The sequence below is a fragment of the Takifugu flavidus genome, chromosome 1 (genome assembly GCF_003711565.1).
Source record: "Takifugu flavidus isolate HTHZ2018 chromosome 1, ASM371156v2, whole genome shotgun sequence".
In the NCBI taxonomy this organism is placed as follows: Eukaryota; Metazoa; Chordata; class Actinopteri; order Tetraodontiformes; family Tetraodontidae; genus Takifugu; species Takifugu flavidus.
Genome location: NC_079520.1, coordinates 5,339,052 through 5,358,425, shown reverse-complemented (window position 1 = coordinate 5,358,425; position 19,374 = coordinate 5,339,052). Strand labels below are relative to the sequence as shown.

The 19,374-nt window shown below is 41.0% G+C and overlaps 1 protein-coding gene across 1 annotated transcript in view; it reads left to right on the top strand.

The window, feature by feature from the left end:
* Positions 1-17,112, top strand: part of wnt10a (wingless-type MMTV integration site family, member 10a) — an 18,746-nt gene extending 1,634 nt beyond the window's left edge. Inside the window, exons 2-4 of the mRNA XM_057047891.1 lie at positions 28-293; positions 5,553-5,926; positions 15,061-17,112. Of these exons, the coding sequence (XP_056903871.1) occupies positions 28-293; positions 5,553-5,926; positions 15,061-15,597 (1,177 nt within the window). The 3' untranslated portion in view covers positions 15,598-17,112. The remainder of the gene's footprint in view (positions 1-27; positions 294-5,552; positions 5,927-15,060) is intronic.
* The last annotated feature ends 2,262 nt before the right edge of the window (positions 17,113-19,374 follow it).

The following is a 19,374-nucleotide window of genomic DNA, read 5'->3' as shown; positions in this document are numbered from 1 at the left end:
ATAACTTGCTGTGTGATCTGCATGCAGGGTAGACTCCAATGAAATCTTGGGCCTGAAGCTTCCCAATATTGATCCCATCCTCAACGCCAACACAGTGTGTCTGACGCTGCCAGGACTGACACGGCGCCAGCTAGAGGTGTGCATGCGTAATCCAGACGTTACAGCCTCCGCAATCCAGGGAATCCAGATTGCCATCCATGAATGCCAGCACCAGTTCAGAGGACACCGCTGGAACTGCTCCAGCCTGGAGACCAGGAACAAAATACCTTATGACAGCATAGTCTTCAAAAGAGGTCAGTCCTTATTCCTGGTCAGGATGAAATAATTTTCCTGTAAAATTATCATCAATTCAAATTCAAATACTTTCAAATCAACTTTATTTTAACATTTTCAAACTAACAAAGCTGAATATTAAAATTATAGCAACAAAACTAACACAATAACAAACAGAGCATAACAGAAATAAATTCCCATGACATAAAGTTAAGAAAATGCACTATAAAATAAACAAATTCTAACTTTAAACCAAAGGCCAGGAAGAATATCTGGACATTTAACAATTTAACGTGTGATTTTCCACACATTAAGCATTCTGAACAATTGATTGGCTGACTTCAGCTCTCTAATTAGAGCTCAGACAGACAGAGAGCTCTCTAAATTCCAAAATCAATACTATGATGGTCAGGAAGCCTGTTAAGTGAGAATTGTGATGTGATCAATTTTTATATCTTGCCAGCATTTTAGCTGCAGAAAATCGAGATTGTGAAACTAAATAATGAAATGAATAATTAATGAATGAATGTAAGACAATTTAAAAAAATAAAAAGCCACCTACTGATGTGAAGTGTAGTGTACTGAGGCAAGACGTCACCACTGGTTGCAGTTCTAAAGTTAGGTCTTCAAAGGGGTCGTGCTTTCATCCTCAAACACACTTTGATAAAACACCTTTGAAAGATTAGGCGTACGCATCAAGATGGTACACATCGCCAACAAGCCGTAGAATAACAGCTGAGACAGGTGGTGGTGGTTTCCAAGGACGCACCTCTGGAGCCAAAATGGTTGGCTTGTGTGTAGTGACCAGCGGACCAGGATCCCATTTCTAACCAATACTGTATCTCCTCCATAACAAAAGAGCAGGTAACTTCAAAAGCAGTTAGTCACCTGAAGATTACCAAAGCTGCTGCAGATCAGTTTCTCTGACGCTTTGTAGTGCTCGCAGCTTTGCAAGTCAGCCACAAAGGATGAAAGAGGAGCTTCAGCATTGGGAAGTCTTCAGATCTCCTCATCCGTTATTGACTGGAAGAGGCATTGGGTTCTTTGTTGCCAGAATGCCTGGATGGATTAACAACGTTAGGTGGTTTGAGTATATCCCTCCCTCAGGAGAAGATGGCAGCTTGGAAATAAATGCTGAATTTATTATCAATGATAGCATTTGCAACCAGTATCTGTTTGGTTAAACTGTCAAGCTCCTCAAATAATGATATTTTTTTATGTTCTGTTTTTTTTAAAATATTTCCATCATCACTGGAGCCCGATGGCACTGGTAGAACATTGTCTGTGGTATTTTTTTCAGATTTTAATGAATTTAAAAAGCTGGTTGGAAAGTTCTGCGTCGTTATTAAAAAAAATATGATAAACCGTCCGAGTGACAGATCCTCCCAGAGTGTGTTGCCATAACTCTTGCTCGCCTTAATCAGCATGCAACAGTCATTACATTTTTGTTAAGTCTTCCTCCCGACAGGTTTTGCGGTGAGTAAGAGCAGCGCATGCTCACACACCTCTGGTCTCACTTTCACTGCTGTCTAACTGAATGAGAGGCTGTTTATCATCATTAGAACAGGCGGTTAGCTGACTGGAATCAGAGGGTTGCTGTCAAGAAGACGAGACGTGTTAGTAGGATGTCCCATAGATGACCAAAAGCTGATGTTTTTATGCTTTCGTCATTGAATAAAATGTAATCTAAAGCCAATGATCACATAAAACCTTTCAATTAGCTGGAAAAATCTGCAATTTTTGGTGTATTAAGGAAGCCAAATTTCATTTTTTTGAAGTGCAACGTTACGCCATCTGATGCTGCACTCTGCCACGTGTCCGTCCACTGGTGGATTCTGATAACTTTGCAAGCTTGCATTAAAAAGTAGGCTAAAGAGGATGTCAGGCAAGTCTTTTTTTTCCCTCTCTTTTTTGTCACTGAGTCCGTGTCCCCCGTCGCTGTGCGGCTCCTAATGCTTTTACTTCCCTTGCCAGTGCAAGTGCTTGTGAATTTGCTCTCAGCACTTTCCCAACTCTCGGTGGCAAAAGCATAAACCTGTTTAGTCGGTTTCTGTAACACAAAGTGACAGTCACTTTTCAATCTTTAATACATTTTGTCACTTTCTCTGCCATCAGTTCAGCCGGGCGTAGCCGCAGCCGGTGAATTATTTGTTAGATTGATTTATTTCCTGTCTTCCAGGGGCCTATATTTCAGAGCCAGGCTCAGAGTATAGTGCTAGAGCTAAAACAGGCTTCCCACATATAAGGAGATGCCTAAGTGCCAATCTGGCTCATCCCTCTCACTTTCCTCCTTATGAGGGCGAGATAGTGGTGGTGGTGGGGGTGTGGGTAGATATGCAGTTGATTTCTGACAAATGCTTATCGGAAACAGATCATAAATCCAGATACCATACTGACAGTATGTTAATGTCAGCTTACATTTATTCTTGTTTGCACACACCTGATGGTTTTCTCCTGCAATGTGATTAGGAAATATGGGATAAATGTGACTCAATGATAAAGGCAAAAGTGGAAGCCAGAGACGTGGATCATTGCTGCTTAAACCCAATTCAGAAAGTCTGTGTGATTTTTGCTGAGTGTAAATTCAAAAATCAGAGAACACGCTTGCCACAATGTCCATATGTCTGGAAACTATAAAAACTGGCCTTCGAGTTTTTTTTTGGTTTTTTTCTGGAATAATCCTCCTGAGTGTAATAGTGATATTGTGGCCTATAATGAACAGGTTTGCATGTGGAAGGTGTCATATGACATTCACATTGCGCGATTAGGTCAAATCCATTATTTTTTTTACTTCAACTGGGACTTTGTCTTGCTTTTGCCTTCAGTGTTGACACTGGTTCAACTTTTTCTTTTCTTTTTTGCTGGATGACTCAATGTAATACTCACCTCCCCTCTGTTGACACCTCCACAATGCAACGGTTCTATTGAGACAAATAAGATGGCTGCGTTCTTTTCACACTGTTCAGGCTGAATGTGCTCAACACTGGGTCAACACACAGCACACAGACAGAGCTGCATGCCCTCCCTTCGCAGCACCTATTCTAATTTGAATAAGAGAAGGATGCAGTACATTGAGCTCTGACACATGTTTCCCTTTTAAATATATGTTCCTTTTCTAAGTCATTAAGTTTGCATGTTTTAATCACTCATATTAAATGGTCTCTGTCAAACAAAGGTTTAAAATATGTGTAATATCAGATTCTATATAAGAAAACAAAATCAAAAAGCATAAACACACACACACACACACACACACACACACACCACACACACACACACACACACACACACACACACACACACACACACAGGCATACACACATCGAGTTGCAGTTCATAAGTTTTTATTTGACTCCAACAAGCAGCCTGAAGCGTTTCCCCTTCAAGCAGTGGGCAATAAACTCCTGAGTGGTTTCTTTTCATGTTTTCTTTACAAGTTTCCATTCTAATCTGCACTAGTTCTACACCGAGAGCCAGTGGCTCTGCTTTTACAGAACCTGATGGTTGCAAGAGGTTTCAAGCACCAAGGCCCAAGTTCTGAATTTTTGCAACGAGATCTTGAAGTTTTCGCTTGTTTGTTTGCACATAATGAAAGTCAGCCTCAAATGTATACATGTTTACACTGAAAGGGTGTGTGTTTTTAAGAGAGACATACTATAACTGGATTGTTGAAGAAAGGGATGTGTTTAGCTTCTAAAGGCAAAAGCGGTCACACCTTATACAAGGAGATTACGCACGTAGTCATTTCATGTGCTTTTTCCGACTAAGCCAATTCAACTAAATTACTAAGCAAGGGCTGCAATATGACATAATCAACCTCCTAACTTTTTAAAACATACATCAAACTTTCTCTGACCACAAAAAACAAAGAGTTTATGTCACTAAATTAGAAGTCTGTTAGGTTTTAGGTTTATAGAATACGTGAAAATAGAATATGTGAAAATACATTAATTGTCAACACATATTTAAATACGTATACACATACTGCTGATGCATGACTTACGTGACAGCAACATTCAATACAAGTGTAGTTTCTTGGTCTTTCTTGAGTTGAAAATGATACAAGAGGATTCTTTTGGAGGTGTGAAGAACTATGGACTCTATAGCCATTTAGCCCACCGACGCTACAAATCTCACTCTATTGCTGATTTTTTTGCAACTGTATTTTCGGATTTGGCAATTATTTAAAAAGCAGGACCAGTTTGTTACCCTGTAGTTGCCAAAATACCAAATTCTCCTTCTGGATTTGATAATCATTCTATCACACGCGCCCAATTCCAATCTAATATGGTGTAGAGCTGGATAAAAAGAGGTCTACTGCACAAAATCTACATCAGACATGAGACACAGTCATGTTTAATATGAGTCCTCTGTGAGCCCTCCAGTGATGGGAGTGGTGTGGGTCTGTTCATGTTCAGCTGACCCACAGAGACAAAGCATGCAAGTGTTTGGAACACTTAATTGTTATTGTCCCAGATGTTTCCCCTTGTTATATCAGTCTTGGCACACACATGCCGATGTGTGTGTGTGTGTGTGTGTGTGTGAGGCAAGAGAGGCAAGTTTTGCTACAGTGTTATTGATTGGGTGTGAAATTTTGCAAATTCGCAAACATTGTGACACGTGTTACTGACAATGAGGTTAAGATATTTCTTATGTCATTCTTATTTTGGTGCTGTGAGATAAAGAGGCTATGATGAAGACTTGAAAGATCATCTTAAAACTTTTGTCAGCAGTTTTGCAATGGTACTCTGACAAGGACAAATGAATCAAAAGTTGTTACTTTCAGCTTTTTGGATAGAGTTTTTCTGGTTTTTAAAAAAATGACAGAAAACAAGGTTATTGTTTTTCATTTGTTTTAAACTGTATAATAATTTACTTAATTTAATTTATTTGGTAGGAACTTGCATTTTGACGCTGTCAGCTTTAATGAGAGACTTTAAATGCATTTTTGATTCAATGGCTCCTGTCACACACGCAGACACGCTGCAGCCTGTCTGCTAAATCTGCAAATGTTTCTTAAGCCTGTTCCTGACTCACTTGAGTAAACTGCTAAATATTTACAGAGGTCTTGTTTTTCATGTACTGTAATTTTCAAGTAATTTACAATGGGACTTAACAGGACCAGTTTGGACAGTTTCAATCCTTTTTTTACGGACTAACTCTGATGGAGACATTTCCATTCTTTTCCAAAGTCCTCTTCCAGATTAGGATATTTATAATAACCTTTGACCTTTTTATGTGGCTATTTTTTTTAACTATTCTGTCCTTTATCCTTATAGGTTTCAGAGAGAGCGCCTTTGCTTATGCCATAGCAGCAGCCGGTGTGGTGCACGCAGTGGCCAACGCGTGCTCGATGGGCAAACTGAAGGCTTGCAGCTGTGATGAGAAGCGGCGCGGGGACGAGGAAGCCTTCCGAATCAAACTCCACCGTTTGCAACTGGAGGCCATCCATCGCGGGAAGGGTATGGTCCATGGTGTCATGGAGCACTTCCCCGCTGACCTCCCGGGACCACAGGACTCCTGGGAATGGGGTGGCTGCAGCCCTGATGTGGAGTTTGGAGAAAAGTTCTCCAGGGACTTCCTTGATGCTCGTGAAACCTACAGGGACATCCACGCCCGCATGAGGCTGCATAATAATCGAGTGGGGAGGCAGGTGAGTGGAAAGAGACACAAATATCTCCCCTCTTAGCTTTTGCTTGGCCAGACTGGAATCAACTTAAATGTTCTCCTTCCAATGAATGTAAATAATAATTTCGAGCATTATACATTGTGCATTACACTGTTAAACAATGGGTACATGCACAAAGCACCATAATGATACAAATAGCACATAATGTTGGTAACTTGTGGTTTTCTGGTGCTGTGCAATAGTACACTAAATTTCCCTGGGCAGGTTGACAAAAGGACAGGGGGTCAGGTATTTAAAGACAATTAGAAGTAATTAAAGTACAGCAGGATGAATGGAAATCCATCTTGCACAACTTTAACCTGCTGCGACTCATTGTTATCACTCAGATCTGATGTATGGACCAAACCTTAAGTGGCTGCATCTTTTTATGATAATTTTCCTTTTTTTTTAATGATGATTCTTTATATCACAATAAGAGTAAAGTGTAGTTGCTGATTTCATCCAATGCTGAATTAGGTAAAAACACTTTTTCGCAATGATTAAACTATCTGAATGTGAAGCCATATGTTTAATATAGGGTTGTATTGACATATTCAGTGGGGCCAAATCTATTGTAAAAACATAAAGCACTAATTCAAATTCCTTGGGACAGTCAGGTGGGACTGTCTGGCCTGATAAAGAACACTCTGATAAATGTTACATTAAGGTGACGCACAGCAACACATGGCCTCTGTTAAATACTCAATAGGCATTTTTTTTAACCATCTTGTAATAATTACACTTTGATCAGCTCTGCAAAAGAGGCAACTGCTCTGGGCAAAGTGATAGAAAGATGTAAACAGCAGTGAAAAGCCTCGATGACACTCCGCAGTGGACCAGAGGCATGGTGAGCACCGAAATTGCTCATTGTTTCCAGTTTCCTCCTCACTAATTTGTCTCTGTTATCTTTCAATCAGTTTAGCTCTTGTTTCCTTGATTAAGCAGACAAAACACTGCGCGGAGCTTGTCAGCCACACTCGGCAACAGCAGCCCTCTCGCAGTGGCTCAGATTGTTGGTACAGTTGTAGAATCAGCAAATTCAAATCAGTGTGGTGCAAGTAATAAAGCCAGGGTGGGGAGCTGATATGACAAGAGTGCTTATGAGCTCATGAGACAAGGAAATAAATGTGGTCCTTTGGGTCCTTTGGTAATTGGATGCAGTAACATTATGAAAGTTGGTGTCAAAGAGTTTCTCAATGTCCTGACACAGAGTGACTTATACATTGTCACATGTCCAAAACACCGACAATATGATCTCCTTGTTTTTGGGAAAGCCTTTTGTACAGTCCTCACTGTCCAATGTAATAAAAAGGGGACCTTAAAACAAAAAAGGTGTTACACATTCCAAAGAAAATAATGTGTAAATGACATAATTTTCAGACTTGGAACAGCTAGTCCTGCCCTCAGACTTCATTTGATAATGTCACCCACTGTTTTTATCCTTTGTATGACACCACATGCATCAATTAGCCTCATATTCTTATATTTACTTTAGTACATAAGTGCAACACCCTCAGTTATATGTAGAAAATGGATTATTTTTACAATACTGCTGCCAGCAATTTAAACAAAACAAATCCTGCTGAAGTTTTGACATGATGGCTTTAAAACTAAACTTGTAAGTGGAAAAAAAAACGTACATGACCTTGTAGATGTGTGGTCACTAATACTGGAAGGGACCATTCTGGTTGTATTGTAACTAGGTCACTTGCTGTAATTGGACTGCCATCCTTATGCCAGTAACAATCATGTGAGGACAATTAAGTTATTGACCAAGAATGTCTGGCTCCGTTGAAATGCGCAGAGGCCTTCATCAGGTCAGTATTGATGGCAATTGTAGCAAACTGGCAGTATTTTGAGCAGTGAAGCTGAGCTGATAGCATCAACTGCAGCATGCTTCTTCCAGGTCAAACCCTGGGCCATAAACAGATGATTTACAGGAAAGTGCAAATATTATGCATCCAAGATGCATGTACTCCTCTGATTGGCTGTCCATTTTCCTGCTTGAAGTCTGGAAAAGCATCTTCGATGAGTTCAGTAGTAGTGGATGTGACTCCTGATTAGCAGCTGGTCTGGCTGTAATTCTTGGTGTTTGTCAGGTTTAACAGACATCCAGAGCTTCTGGGGCTCACCCCCCCCCCCCCCCCCCCCCCTCATTTGGATACAGTCTTGATGAACCCTGCTAAACTCACTGGGATCCAAACTCTAACCACTTACTCGATGGATTTGGTTACGCCTAGTGGAAAATTGGAAGAGATTTGCAGCTTTCTAACAGAATAAAATGCCATTGTTTGCAGATGTTTAGAGCAGCTTTGTTAGAAGTGTTTACAGCTCACCATAGACCGGAGATCTGTGCCTAAGAGACGTTCAGTGAAAGTTAGTGGAAAAAAATTGTTGCCTTAGCAACTGCAGAGCTCTGACACTAAAGATGATTAAGAACATAGCAACAAACCTGACCAAGATGCACATGACCCAAAATCAAACAGTAAACCTCTGGCAGGTGGGGTCTCCTACCCCTATTGTATCTAACCCACCACCACCTCATCTCCCTCTGCCCTGCTCCCCCCCCCCACTCCCCCCCCCCTCCGCACTCTCCCCTCCTCTCCGTGAAGCCTTCTTTAAACAGAAGAATGTGGTGGTTTTTTTAGCCGGGTGTGCATGTCGCCTCTTGCCCACCCCAGGGTTCTCACGGCGTCCCGTCTTGTTTTTAGCCCTAATTAGTGGCTGCTGGAAGTTTGGAAACAGATGTTTAAAACCCTGCAAAAGATTTTAGACTTCAAACGCTGGTGCGGAAAGTAGAAAGAGATCGCCCTTCCTTCCCCCCCCTCTTGCCCTGTCTTGCTGCGCCTCCTCTCCAGCTCCTCTGCATCAGGGCTAATTACCGAAACAACACTGTAAACTGAGGAGTCAAAGTTCACTTATCAGCATCAAAACCTGCACATACAGAAACAAAATCAAACTTTCACTGCCAGATTTAATCCATCTTAATTTTTAGCCTAATAATTAAGTAAACGAGTCTTTATCAGCCTGTAGCTCATTTCTGGGAAAAGGATGTGGTTTCAATTAAACAAAATGTGCTACTGTTCGGTTGTTAATATGATCTGTTTTAAAAGTTTGACAACATGCTTAAGAGCAGCTGCTTATGGCATGGAAATATTTCATCGGGTTCATAAATTCCCCTGCCAATTTCTTCTCTTTTAATTATTTTTGCTGCGCTACTCAATAATTGACAGAATCAAAACAAACGCTTGGCACACTCTGCCATGTTGCGCCGCTCAGAGCTATGCCGAGACTCTGTTCAGTCTTGCCCGTTCATTAGGCAGGTGGTGACAGTGCTGACTCTGTAACAGCTCAGTACCGCCGTATCTTTGCCAAGCGTGGCTTAGTAATTAGAATGAGCGATCCTCAGATAGCGTAAAGGGAGTGAAGGGCAGCAAGAGTGTGTGAGAGACAGAAAGTCAGAGGGAGAGGAATCCCCCTTTTCATAAGGGACAATTAACATTTCTTAATTTAGCTTGATTTGAGGTGTTTTTCCAGAGCTGATGTCACTGCCAGTGTCATTTGTATTTTATTGATTCTTTTTGAAAGGGCATGAGTCAGTGAGCAGGTGCAAGAGAGAAAGGTGAGCCAGTGCAGACCCGATACTGCAGTTCAGTTTGGCACTCCCATCAAAGTGAAACGGAAGTTATCGCTTCTTTTTAGGGTTTTGCAAGTACCAGATGGGTCATATAATAGAACCAAATAGACTAGATGCTAGATATCTGTCAATCAAACTACTGTCAGAAGTTTCTTTTACTTAGTAACGTCTTGTTTGCAAAGGATATGCAACACAGAGAGATGCTCTCCTCTCATCTTATGCCAACAAGAGCAAATCCAGTCAAAACCTTGTCTCCAAATCAAACATCCTCCTGTTGATGTGGCCCTGCAGGGACACAACATCCGTAATGACCTGGATTTACACATCTGTTCGGTCTCAAAGGCTTTTTCTCTTTACTCTTGATATAATGCACAATTTGCAGTAACTTTGATTTATTGATGTATACCCATTAAACGGACAATTGCGGGACTCTTGGAATATTTGAAGCCTAATTTAACTTGATAGCTGCGATAAAATCCTCCAGAGAGCTCTTTCATGTAAATTCCTTTACCGGGAAGCCACACAAAAAGCCAAATGTGCGCAATCGGAAACGGCCACATCATTTCAGTGTTAGTCTTGGGCTCCGCAAAGGCCTTTTGATGTAATCAGTGGTGTGCACAGCGTTCCACTGCATTTGAACAGTATACACACACACACACAAACACACACATCAACAGCATGCACAACAACTCTACCCATCACATTCTATTTATTACACACCAGCATGTGTAAATATATGCGGTCAAATAAAATCTCGACAGGTGGAAGTTCTTAGGTTGGTCATAACATTTTATTAGACTGCGGATTAAAGCTGTGGACATTGTGTGCATATTACAGTAATAGCTGGAGTATACAGAGACACGCACTCTCTCTCATTGTCATCGCTGTGTAGCTACTACGCGTTTGCCCAGTCTGTCATTGTGGCTGCGCGTAATATACTTATCTCCGTATGCTTAGCTGCTCTTTTGAAGCAGAGCGTTTGATTAGTTTAAAGTGATGTCTGGGCTTAATGTGCTGCTGTGGGATTTGTTTGCATGCTTTGATATCGCCTTGGCTTTTTGCTTGCCTTTAAATGTCCTTCAGTAGGTTTCTTTTGAACTAGGAAACTGAAGGCTGCATGCAGACTTTTTCGGGTGTCGACTGTGGGAGGCATGGACATTAAACCGGGATTTTCTCAAAGGTGGATAGCAGGGATGACACAGGGACTGGCGATTAAACGATCAAGTTAAAGTCATAAATCAAACACGTGCAGGTGGAGTGTGGCTGCTTGTGGCTCTAGCACCTTGTAGAGGATATTTCCTGTTTCCTGTGTTGGAATGTGACTTAAGTTTCAGGCAATGCTATATTGAGGCCGCCTGTTTGATAAGTAGGAGCACAGCTGCTTGCTCAGATCTTTACTGGCTTCTGATTATCGCTATGTTTGGCTTGTGTTTGATGTGTCCTCCTGCAAGAATCTTTCTTGTACACATAAAATAATGTATTAAGCCATTACCAAATCCATTGAGCTAAATGATTAATGTTGTCCCAAAGATTGTGGTAAGAGTTTGGACACTGGGGGCAATTGACAGGGCTGTTACGGGTACTTGAATGCTGCCATGTTAGAAGGCTAACTGGCATTAGAGACCAACTATAGTAAACAACAACAAAAGAATCCAAGAATTTCCAATCAATTTATCTCACTGAGCATTAGTAAGACACGGAATAGTCATGTGGGAGACCTGAGTTTGAACCTATCAGGACCCAAATGATCCAATGCTCATGTCTTTGAAGAGGTTCCGCATCTAATTCTTACAGGAAACATAAAAAAAAAATCAGACAGGTTTTCTTGGTAAATGGTGTTTACAGTGTATTTAAAAAGTGGCTTACATAAGGAAACCAACCATCACTTATTCCCAATCAAGGCCACGGAGGCTGCTGGAACCAATCCCAGCAGTCATCAGGCTATAATACAGGCTGTAATACACACTGGACATGTCTTTGGAGTTCTTTTCAATCCTATTAATGCTACAAATCTTTAGCTTTAATTTAATTAACCTAAATAGTCAGAACTCATTGGCAAATGAGGCAGAAATCACTCCATTTGCCATCAAAAGAAATGAAAGTATTAAATCCGTTGACCGGAAAAATCAAATCACATTTGTTTACAGTAAAAGCACAACATGAGTTATGCACTGACGTAAAGGTTCTGTTTAAACCAAACCCCTTGATTCACTCAACATTCCTCTGATGACTTCATCAGGTCATGTGTGAAACAAACAAATAAACAGAACAAAGCCTGAACGCAGGTCTGTACTTGTGCGCACATAACTGTAACTTTTGTGGTTCAGTTCTGGCTGGGAACCTGGGCTACTTGTCATCACTCTTTCTCTGCTGCTCTTGTTTGATTCTGCTTGATCCTTCTACTCCATTTAAAGGAGAATGCTTTTTTTTTTTAACCTGCTGCCGTTTAAATTCAACTGGCATTTTTGGACTTGACACCTTCGTAATGAATCCTGTCACTGTTTCCATCTAATCGTTAACATCTTTCATTACACACTGTTCTCTGACCCAAGTGTGAACTTTTTCCTGCTTTATTGTGTAGCCAGTAGTTGTAATCTGTCACCAACATGTTGTGTTTGATCTCTGGTTGGGGTTGTTTTATGGCCAACTTTACCTTTCCCAATTAAAATTTGCCAGATGCAACTGCGTTCCAACAATGATGCCGAAGCATTTCAAAAATGCATGTGTAAACTGAGGTACAACCATGAAATCCATCATCTTAGCATATATTTACATATACAGTGTAAACTTAGCATTTAGGCTAGCACTTGTCCTTCATTTTCCTTGTATTTTTCCATAAAACTTGACATTTCATTTAGCTCTGCTTAAACTCAGAGTGTGCATTATTGGGGACTTCTAGAAGGCTCTTAAAGAATTTAAGATTTATTTCTTTTCTTTCTTTCTTTTCTTTCCCAGCGCTCTCTACAGAGGTGATTACAGCTGAGGGCATGTTAGATAAGGGTCCTAAGGAGGCTAGATAAGCAGCAGGACATAATAGATGAGCCCCTGGTGGTGATGGTCGGACAGACAGATGATTTATAATAACCCCCAGAGACACACAGGTGTAGGGACAGCGGAGATGATCCAGAGATCATCTCCTCATCCTGTCATCCTCTTTTCTCTCCGCCTCTCGCCCCCACATTTATTTTACTCCCTCCTTTCAGCCGTAGCACCCGGCTCCACCTCCACCTTCACCGGGGCCCATCTGTCCTCGGGGAACTTTCACAAAGCCTACAATGAGAACATCATAAATCATGTTGTTTTCTTCCCCTTTTCACAGTAGTTTCATTGGGAATCATAAACACAGACATAGCCCAAGGTGTAAGTTTGAAAAGAAGAGAACAAAGTCAGAAAATCATAGGCTTCCTGAGTTTTTAAATGTTATTAGGAGGATATTCAGTTGAATATATTTTTCCAGATAATGGAAAGAAAAGTTTTTGGTTTGATAAAATGTAGCTCAAAGTGCAATATGACAGATGCATGTATGTATAGCTGGAGTGTGTGTTATTTTACTTGTTGGTTTGGGAGTGTGTATTTGAACCAGATATGAATGATTTTGAATCAGAGTTTCTGCCTTTTTTCATTCTCAGAAACCCAACCAGCTCTTTAAACACAGGACACGTGTGTAATGTAATAAAACTAGTAAAATTAAAAATGAATAAGCTCTCTCGTATATAATATTCACTGTAATTACACGTCTATATATTTAAAGCTGTTTGGATCTCATTTCAACATTGCATCCTGCTGTTAATGCAGTGCACCTCCAAACAGTAGCAATGTGGATGCAATTAAAACCCCCGGCCAGTTTGTGTCTTTAAGGTTTCAGTGGGTTGCAGAGTTTTATGATTACAGACTTTGCTGTGAGTTTTTAGGCCAGCACGGTTGTGTTTCTGGAGCTGCTTCTCCACCTATAAACCCAGCCAAGTGCTTCATTCGGAGCGCGGGTGCTGTTATCATGTTTACTATAAAGTTTGACTGCCTCCAGCATTTTTCAGAGACGATAAAAACCTTGTTTTTAAATTGTCCCAAAAACAACAGAGCCGTGTTTATCCAAAATACGTCATCCGTTATCCCTTTCTGTTTAAAAAAAAATCTAAAAAAAACATTAGGGGATGTATTTATTCCTATGACTGGAGGGTTTGATGAGGTATAGCAAAATAAAACACATCTGCAGTATTAGATTTAGAGAAACGATTTGTGTAATAGAGACATCATCATTAAATAAACAGAAATTGGCCCGAACAGACTAACCTGATGAAGCTCCCCTCCCCAGGGTTTGCAAAGGCCACCTGAGTCACCAGTTTCTGGTTATTTTAGCCTGTGACTGATTTCTCTTTTATTTTATCCTTGTGGTTTCTTTTGCTCCTCTTGTTTCGGTTCATTTCAAACAAATGAGTCAAGCAAGCACGTATCGGTATTTGTCATCCACCTCTTCATTCATTCATCTACAATGAGGAAGCATATTTTTCAGCCTTCATTAATCTTCCCATTTCGTTTGTAGCAAGGATACAGAAACCAATAAACCCACAAGACCAGTCTTAGTTGGTCAGCAAACCAACAAGTGAAGTACATAGACTTGAATAACAGTGTGATTTAGTATGCAAATAAAATATGCATACATCTTGGGAAGTCCCAGTAAATTCCCACTCAGTTCACCATTTTTGTCCTATTCTGCATGGATGACACAGCGCGCACCAGTGACAGATGTCAATGTGTGATTGTGCCTATAAAGGATATTATTATTGCTGCCACATGAGTGGAATAAGTGCTCTATTGTCCAGCATGTGTGTGTACGTGTGTGCTGATAAGGGCAGCGACAGCAGCCACATCTGTCAGTGCTCTGGGTGGCCCAGTGTTCCTGATGGTAATTGGATCTTATAGTTTAGAAAAGGTGATGACTGATAAGCGCACGCACGCAAACTTTGCTGTGTAAAAATGGAATAACAGATGTGGAATAGCCGTGTGTATTCGGCACAATTATCAGAAACTGAACTGTATCATTTCACTGATAAAGTGAAAGTATGTACAGTATGTACGGTAAACACGGCTGTGGTGCTGCCACACGCTGGTGTTGTTGAAGTCATCACCTGTTATTTGAAGAGGAATGAGGAAGCCGGTGTTTTGGGGATGCCTCCATCCATCTTTGTTATTTGATATCGCCATATTTGACAACAGTGCAACACCACCTGGCTTTTTCGATGCGGGGCCAATATTTGTCCCGGACATTCTGGGTCTCCCAAAGAAGAACGGTTGCGTGATTAAAAGAATAGATAAAAAGCTGTGGCCGCTTTTATACAGCAACTATAAACATACATATTAAATTTTAAAAAGTACTAGTGACCAAGAAAGTCATTAATCTTTCCTGTGCCCCTTCCCTCACTTTCTTGCCTCTGCTCGCTTCCTCACTCAGCTTTGGTTGTTTTTGCCTGTGTGTGTCTTGCAGGTGGTGCTCGACCACATGAGAAGGAAATGCAAGTGCCACGGGACGTCAGGCAGCTGCCAGCTGAAGACCTGCTGGCAGGTCACGCCGGAGTTCCGGCTGGTGGGGTCGATTCTCAAAGAGCGCTTCCACATTGCCACGCTCATCAAGGCTCACAACCGGAACACCGGACAGCTGGACCACTCGCACCACAACAACCATAACAACCACCACAACCATCACAACCACCACCACCATCAGAACAACCACCACCACCACCACTCTCACCGACGGCGGCCAAGCATCAACGAACTCGTGTACTTTGAAAAGTCACCGGATTTCTGCGAGCGGGACCTGGGGTCGGACTCGGCGGGCACGCAGGGGCGCATCTGCAACAAGACCAGCCCTGGCATGGACAACTGCGAGAGTCTGTGCTGCGGCAGAGGCCACAACATCCTGCAGCAGACGCGGCGTGAACGCTGCAACTGCAAGTTCCACTGGTGCTGCTATGTGGTGTGTGAAGAATGCAGAATTACAGAGTGGGTCAGCGTCTGCAAATGAAGAAACATATAAAAACGATGAAAGAACAGCAGACATTTCAACATAAAGACCAATTAATCGAGCGAGGGCAACGTGACTGCATAATGCATGCCCCACACCTTTTTTTTGGGGGGGTGGACTTGTTTCCAGAAGAGCAAGGACAGAGCATAAAACAGCTGAGCCAGTAGACAGATGTATGTGCACGTTAGGTGAAGAGCGTGCGCTTGCAGGGCGTGTCTGAAGCTGCCACAAGTCAGAGCGCACGGAGGTTTACTGTTTTCTTCTGGAGACCAAGGAAAATAAACATGAGCAAATCTTCTTGCTGAATTATTGCTGTTTCCTCACCACACGTTGATTAACAGGAGGGAAAGCTGAGAATAGCCTGTAGATTGCACGTAGAGAGGAAATAATACTGCATTTTGGCACCAGCAATATATGCGACATATAGAGTGATGTCAGAGTCCCGGGAAAAATAGGGAATGAGTTGATATGCGATCATTACCGTCACTACGTACACTTCCAACAGACAACAGGATTCACAATAATAAGGATTTAACTCACCACAACCAACCGGGTGCACTTAGGTTGGAACCGCCTCGCCAGGGGCCGTTCAGATGTTTCCATGGTTGTAGCAGCTGTCAAGTTCCCGTGTTTTCATATTAAACCTAAACTGCATCAGGGTAAGTGGACCCTTGATCATGTTTGGAAAGCATTGAGACTTTGAAGTCCAGTATATAGCTTCCCTAAAACACAGCACAGATGGGTTTCCCTGAGTTATGTTGTCCATGATGTTTCGTGTGTTGTCTGTGCAGTGTGTGGTATGGTCCAATGGAGACTCACGCACGGTAGACCTTAATTTAACAAGTACACTTTTCAGCATGTAAATAAAACTGAACTATGCTGCACAGATTCCATCAATGAACGTGATGGTATGCTACAAAGATATAGTGTCATGGAAAAACTCAATTCTTTCACAACCCGAATATCTCCGATCTTACTGTTGTGTAAATCCAGTGTTCTCTGTGTGACACTATAAGCTTCCGTATTGACACTTTGTCCACACTTCAGTCATGTGTGTTAATGTGGAGAGCAAATGTCCGCAATAACTAAATGGATAGAGATTTCTGCCTCTGCACAATTTAGGATCCTTGTTGGTCTTAAGTACATTTGTAAGTGTGAGGCTCTTTATCAGAAATTGTAATTTATTTCATTATTATTCTGTGTTCAAAGCAGAGGACAAAATAATCTGGCGTTATGCTGTCAATGTAACAGATTATTTCTATTCTGATAAGTGGTTTGCACATACAGAACTTTGTCCAGGAATCTCTGGGAGACTTCAGCATTATGTTTTCTTGTCATAAATGTAAAGTACGTATGTTTGTGTTTTAATATGGTTATTATCTAAGTTATTTTTATTTTTGTGGATAACTTAATATTTGTAAAACAATAAAAAGAGATCAAAGTATGGCCATAAATGGAGGCTTCTATGTGATGTCTAATAAAGTACATGAAAGCAGTGTATTTTGGAAGAGAAGAGATTCAAAGTTTTATTCTTTCTTTGTTCTATTTCAGCTACTCTGCACACCTTACAAATGACATGAGAACACCTTACAGATCTGCATACTTTTATGCAGATGATTGCCCTGGGCTCAAACATCATATAAAGTCCTTCTGGTTTCGCACTTTTAACCTATATATTCAAAATCCTCTTCAGCAAAAGACAAATCCTCTAATAATGTTGTCCACCACTTTATTTCTTCCAGTTGCTCCACAATCTCTGGTAACTAAAAACCAGCTGTTAGGGTTTCATCCTTCTCCTCCTCAGTTGTGATTGTCATGTAGCAGTTTGGAAAGAAACAAGCTAGACAAAAGTGTGATGACACTCAAGGCACGACGGTGCATATTTGTTCCAAACAGGACTTGGGCATTTCCAGTTAAATCACTTTTGAACACAATATTCAAATGTGTCTGTGAATGATTTCAAATTATGTAAATGTCAGAAACCATTAATCGTCTCTGATTTGGACACAGTTTTGCCAGGCTAACTTTGACAGTGACTGCTTATTTAACCGCCACTATGTGTCATAATACATGAAAAAAAACAGCTTATAACATGCTACCAAAGTCAAAAACATGATTTGCACCAGATTGTTTCACATTATTAATATAATTGCCACATAATTGTCCTTTATAAGCTTTGTGTTTACTCTGCCTGCCACAGGGCATAATTTATCACAGAAAACTGAAGGCTCATATGAAAGTACAAAGCACTTCTTCTATTGTGCAACCAAAACAAAAAGAGGATTTATTTTCCCTGGGAGCTACCCACAGGTTTTGGTGGATCCACTGGAGGATCCTCTGGAAACTCCCTGCAAAAGGGAACACGGTTGATTGTGAAGGTAACAAAGGTTAAATTACGGTAACACAAATGAAGGGGACACAAAAGCATAATGGACGTGAAATGAGTTCAGATATCTCTGGAATCCCTCACTGACCTGTCAACATGTCGGTTTTGCCACTTGTCTTGAAGAGTTTTTAGAATTTGACCATATAGGATATAGTTTGACAACAAATTATGAAGCTTTAATGCTTATTGCATTAATCGCTATGTGTATAAACCTAATGTCTTGCAAGAAAGCCACATCCAGACCAGATAAGACCACAGATCGTCGACCGAGCCCTCCCTTACCAGTTGCTGGTTGCGTGCAGAGAGAAATCTTGTCCTGATTTACTTTTATATTCTGTGCCCTCAGGGAAGTGATGAAGTCACCAAGTCAAGTGTAAGAATACAAAGGTACACTTTCAAACTAGACAGATGTGCAGCAAGAAAAAGATGCTATTTCAGAGTTCGACAGTTCTATTCTTATCCAAACAGGCTGCTCATATCCAGAGAGGGAAAAGCAAGCTCGGTCTCTTCTGCAGTCTCCTCAATGGAACTTCAACTGTATGTTGACACGAACAAACCTGGTGAATTTTTTAATGCTCTGATGTAAGTGAGAACACATTTCATCTCCCTCCCCACCTACTATAGGTAAATAGTTTATGGGTGCATGTTCTAATGGCGATCAGTCTGCACACACATGGATTGTATGTATGTGTTAGTTAAATATGCAATATATGTGGCTTTCTATCAACTACTTGCTTTTGCACGGCAGGCTGTGTGTGAAACCGTTACATTAAGCCTCGCTGCAGCCAACACTTTCAACAGACACTCCCTGCTGTTTGAAGAAACTCTAAAGCTTCTGAACATTTACTGTATTTTCTTCTGGTGTAAGCGTCTTCATCTCATGGAAGCAATAAAAAAAAGTCACACAACTATGGACAAGCTTACATATCTCCTAATCCTAGATAAGCACCAATTTAATATCAGGCTAAATGAAAAAGAATCTTCATGAGAATAGATCTTGCAGATGAAGAAACACCAGGCCTGGGCCTGTGTGCTGAGTTTATTTGGGTGAAGGTTGTTATTTTGATTGACAGAAGGCATCAATGTGACTGGAGATTGAGCTGGTGAATAAGATTTATTATGTTATGATCCCTTGACATGAACTACTGTAGCAGAGCGTCACCAGTTGTAAAACTTTCTTTAATGTTTTCCAGGATGGACTGTTTGGCAATGGAGGCTCAAAGGACAATCACCATGTCAACGGCGTGTAGTAATATGTCATTACTTGTCAATGACTTTGCTTATAATGTTCCTGGATCCTATATGTGTCCACAGAAAGTCTTTAAGAGATGGCAGTAGCCTGTGTGTTTGAACTCTCCTTCAACACTGTCCATTAAGACTCATTGTGGTTC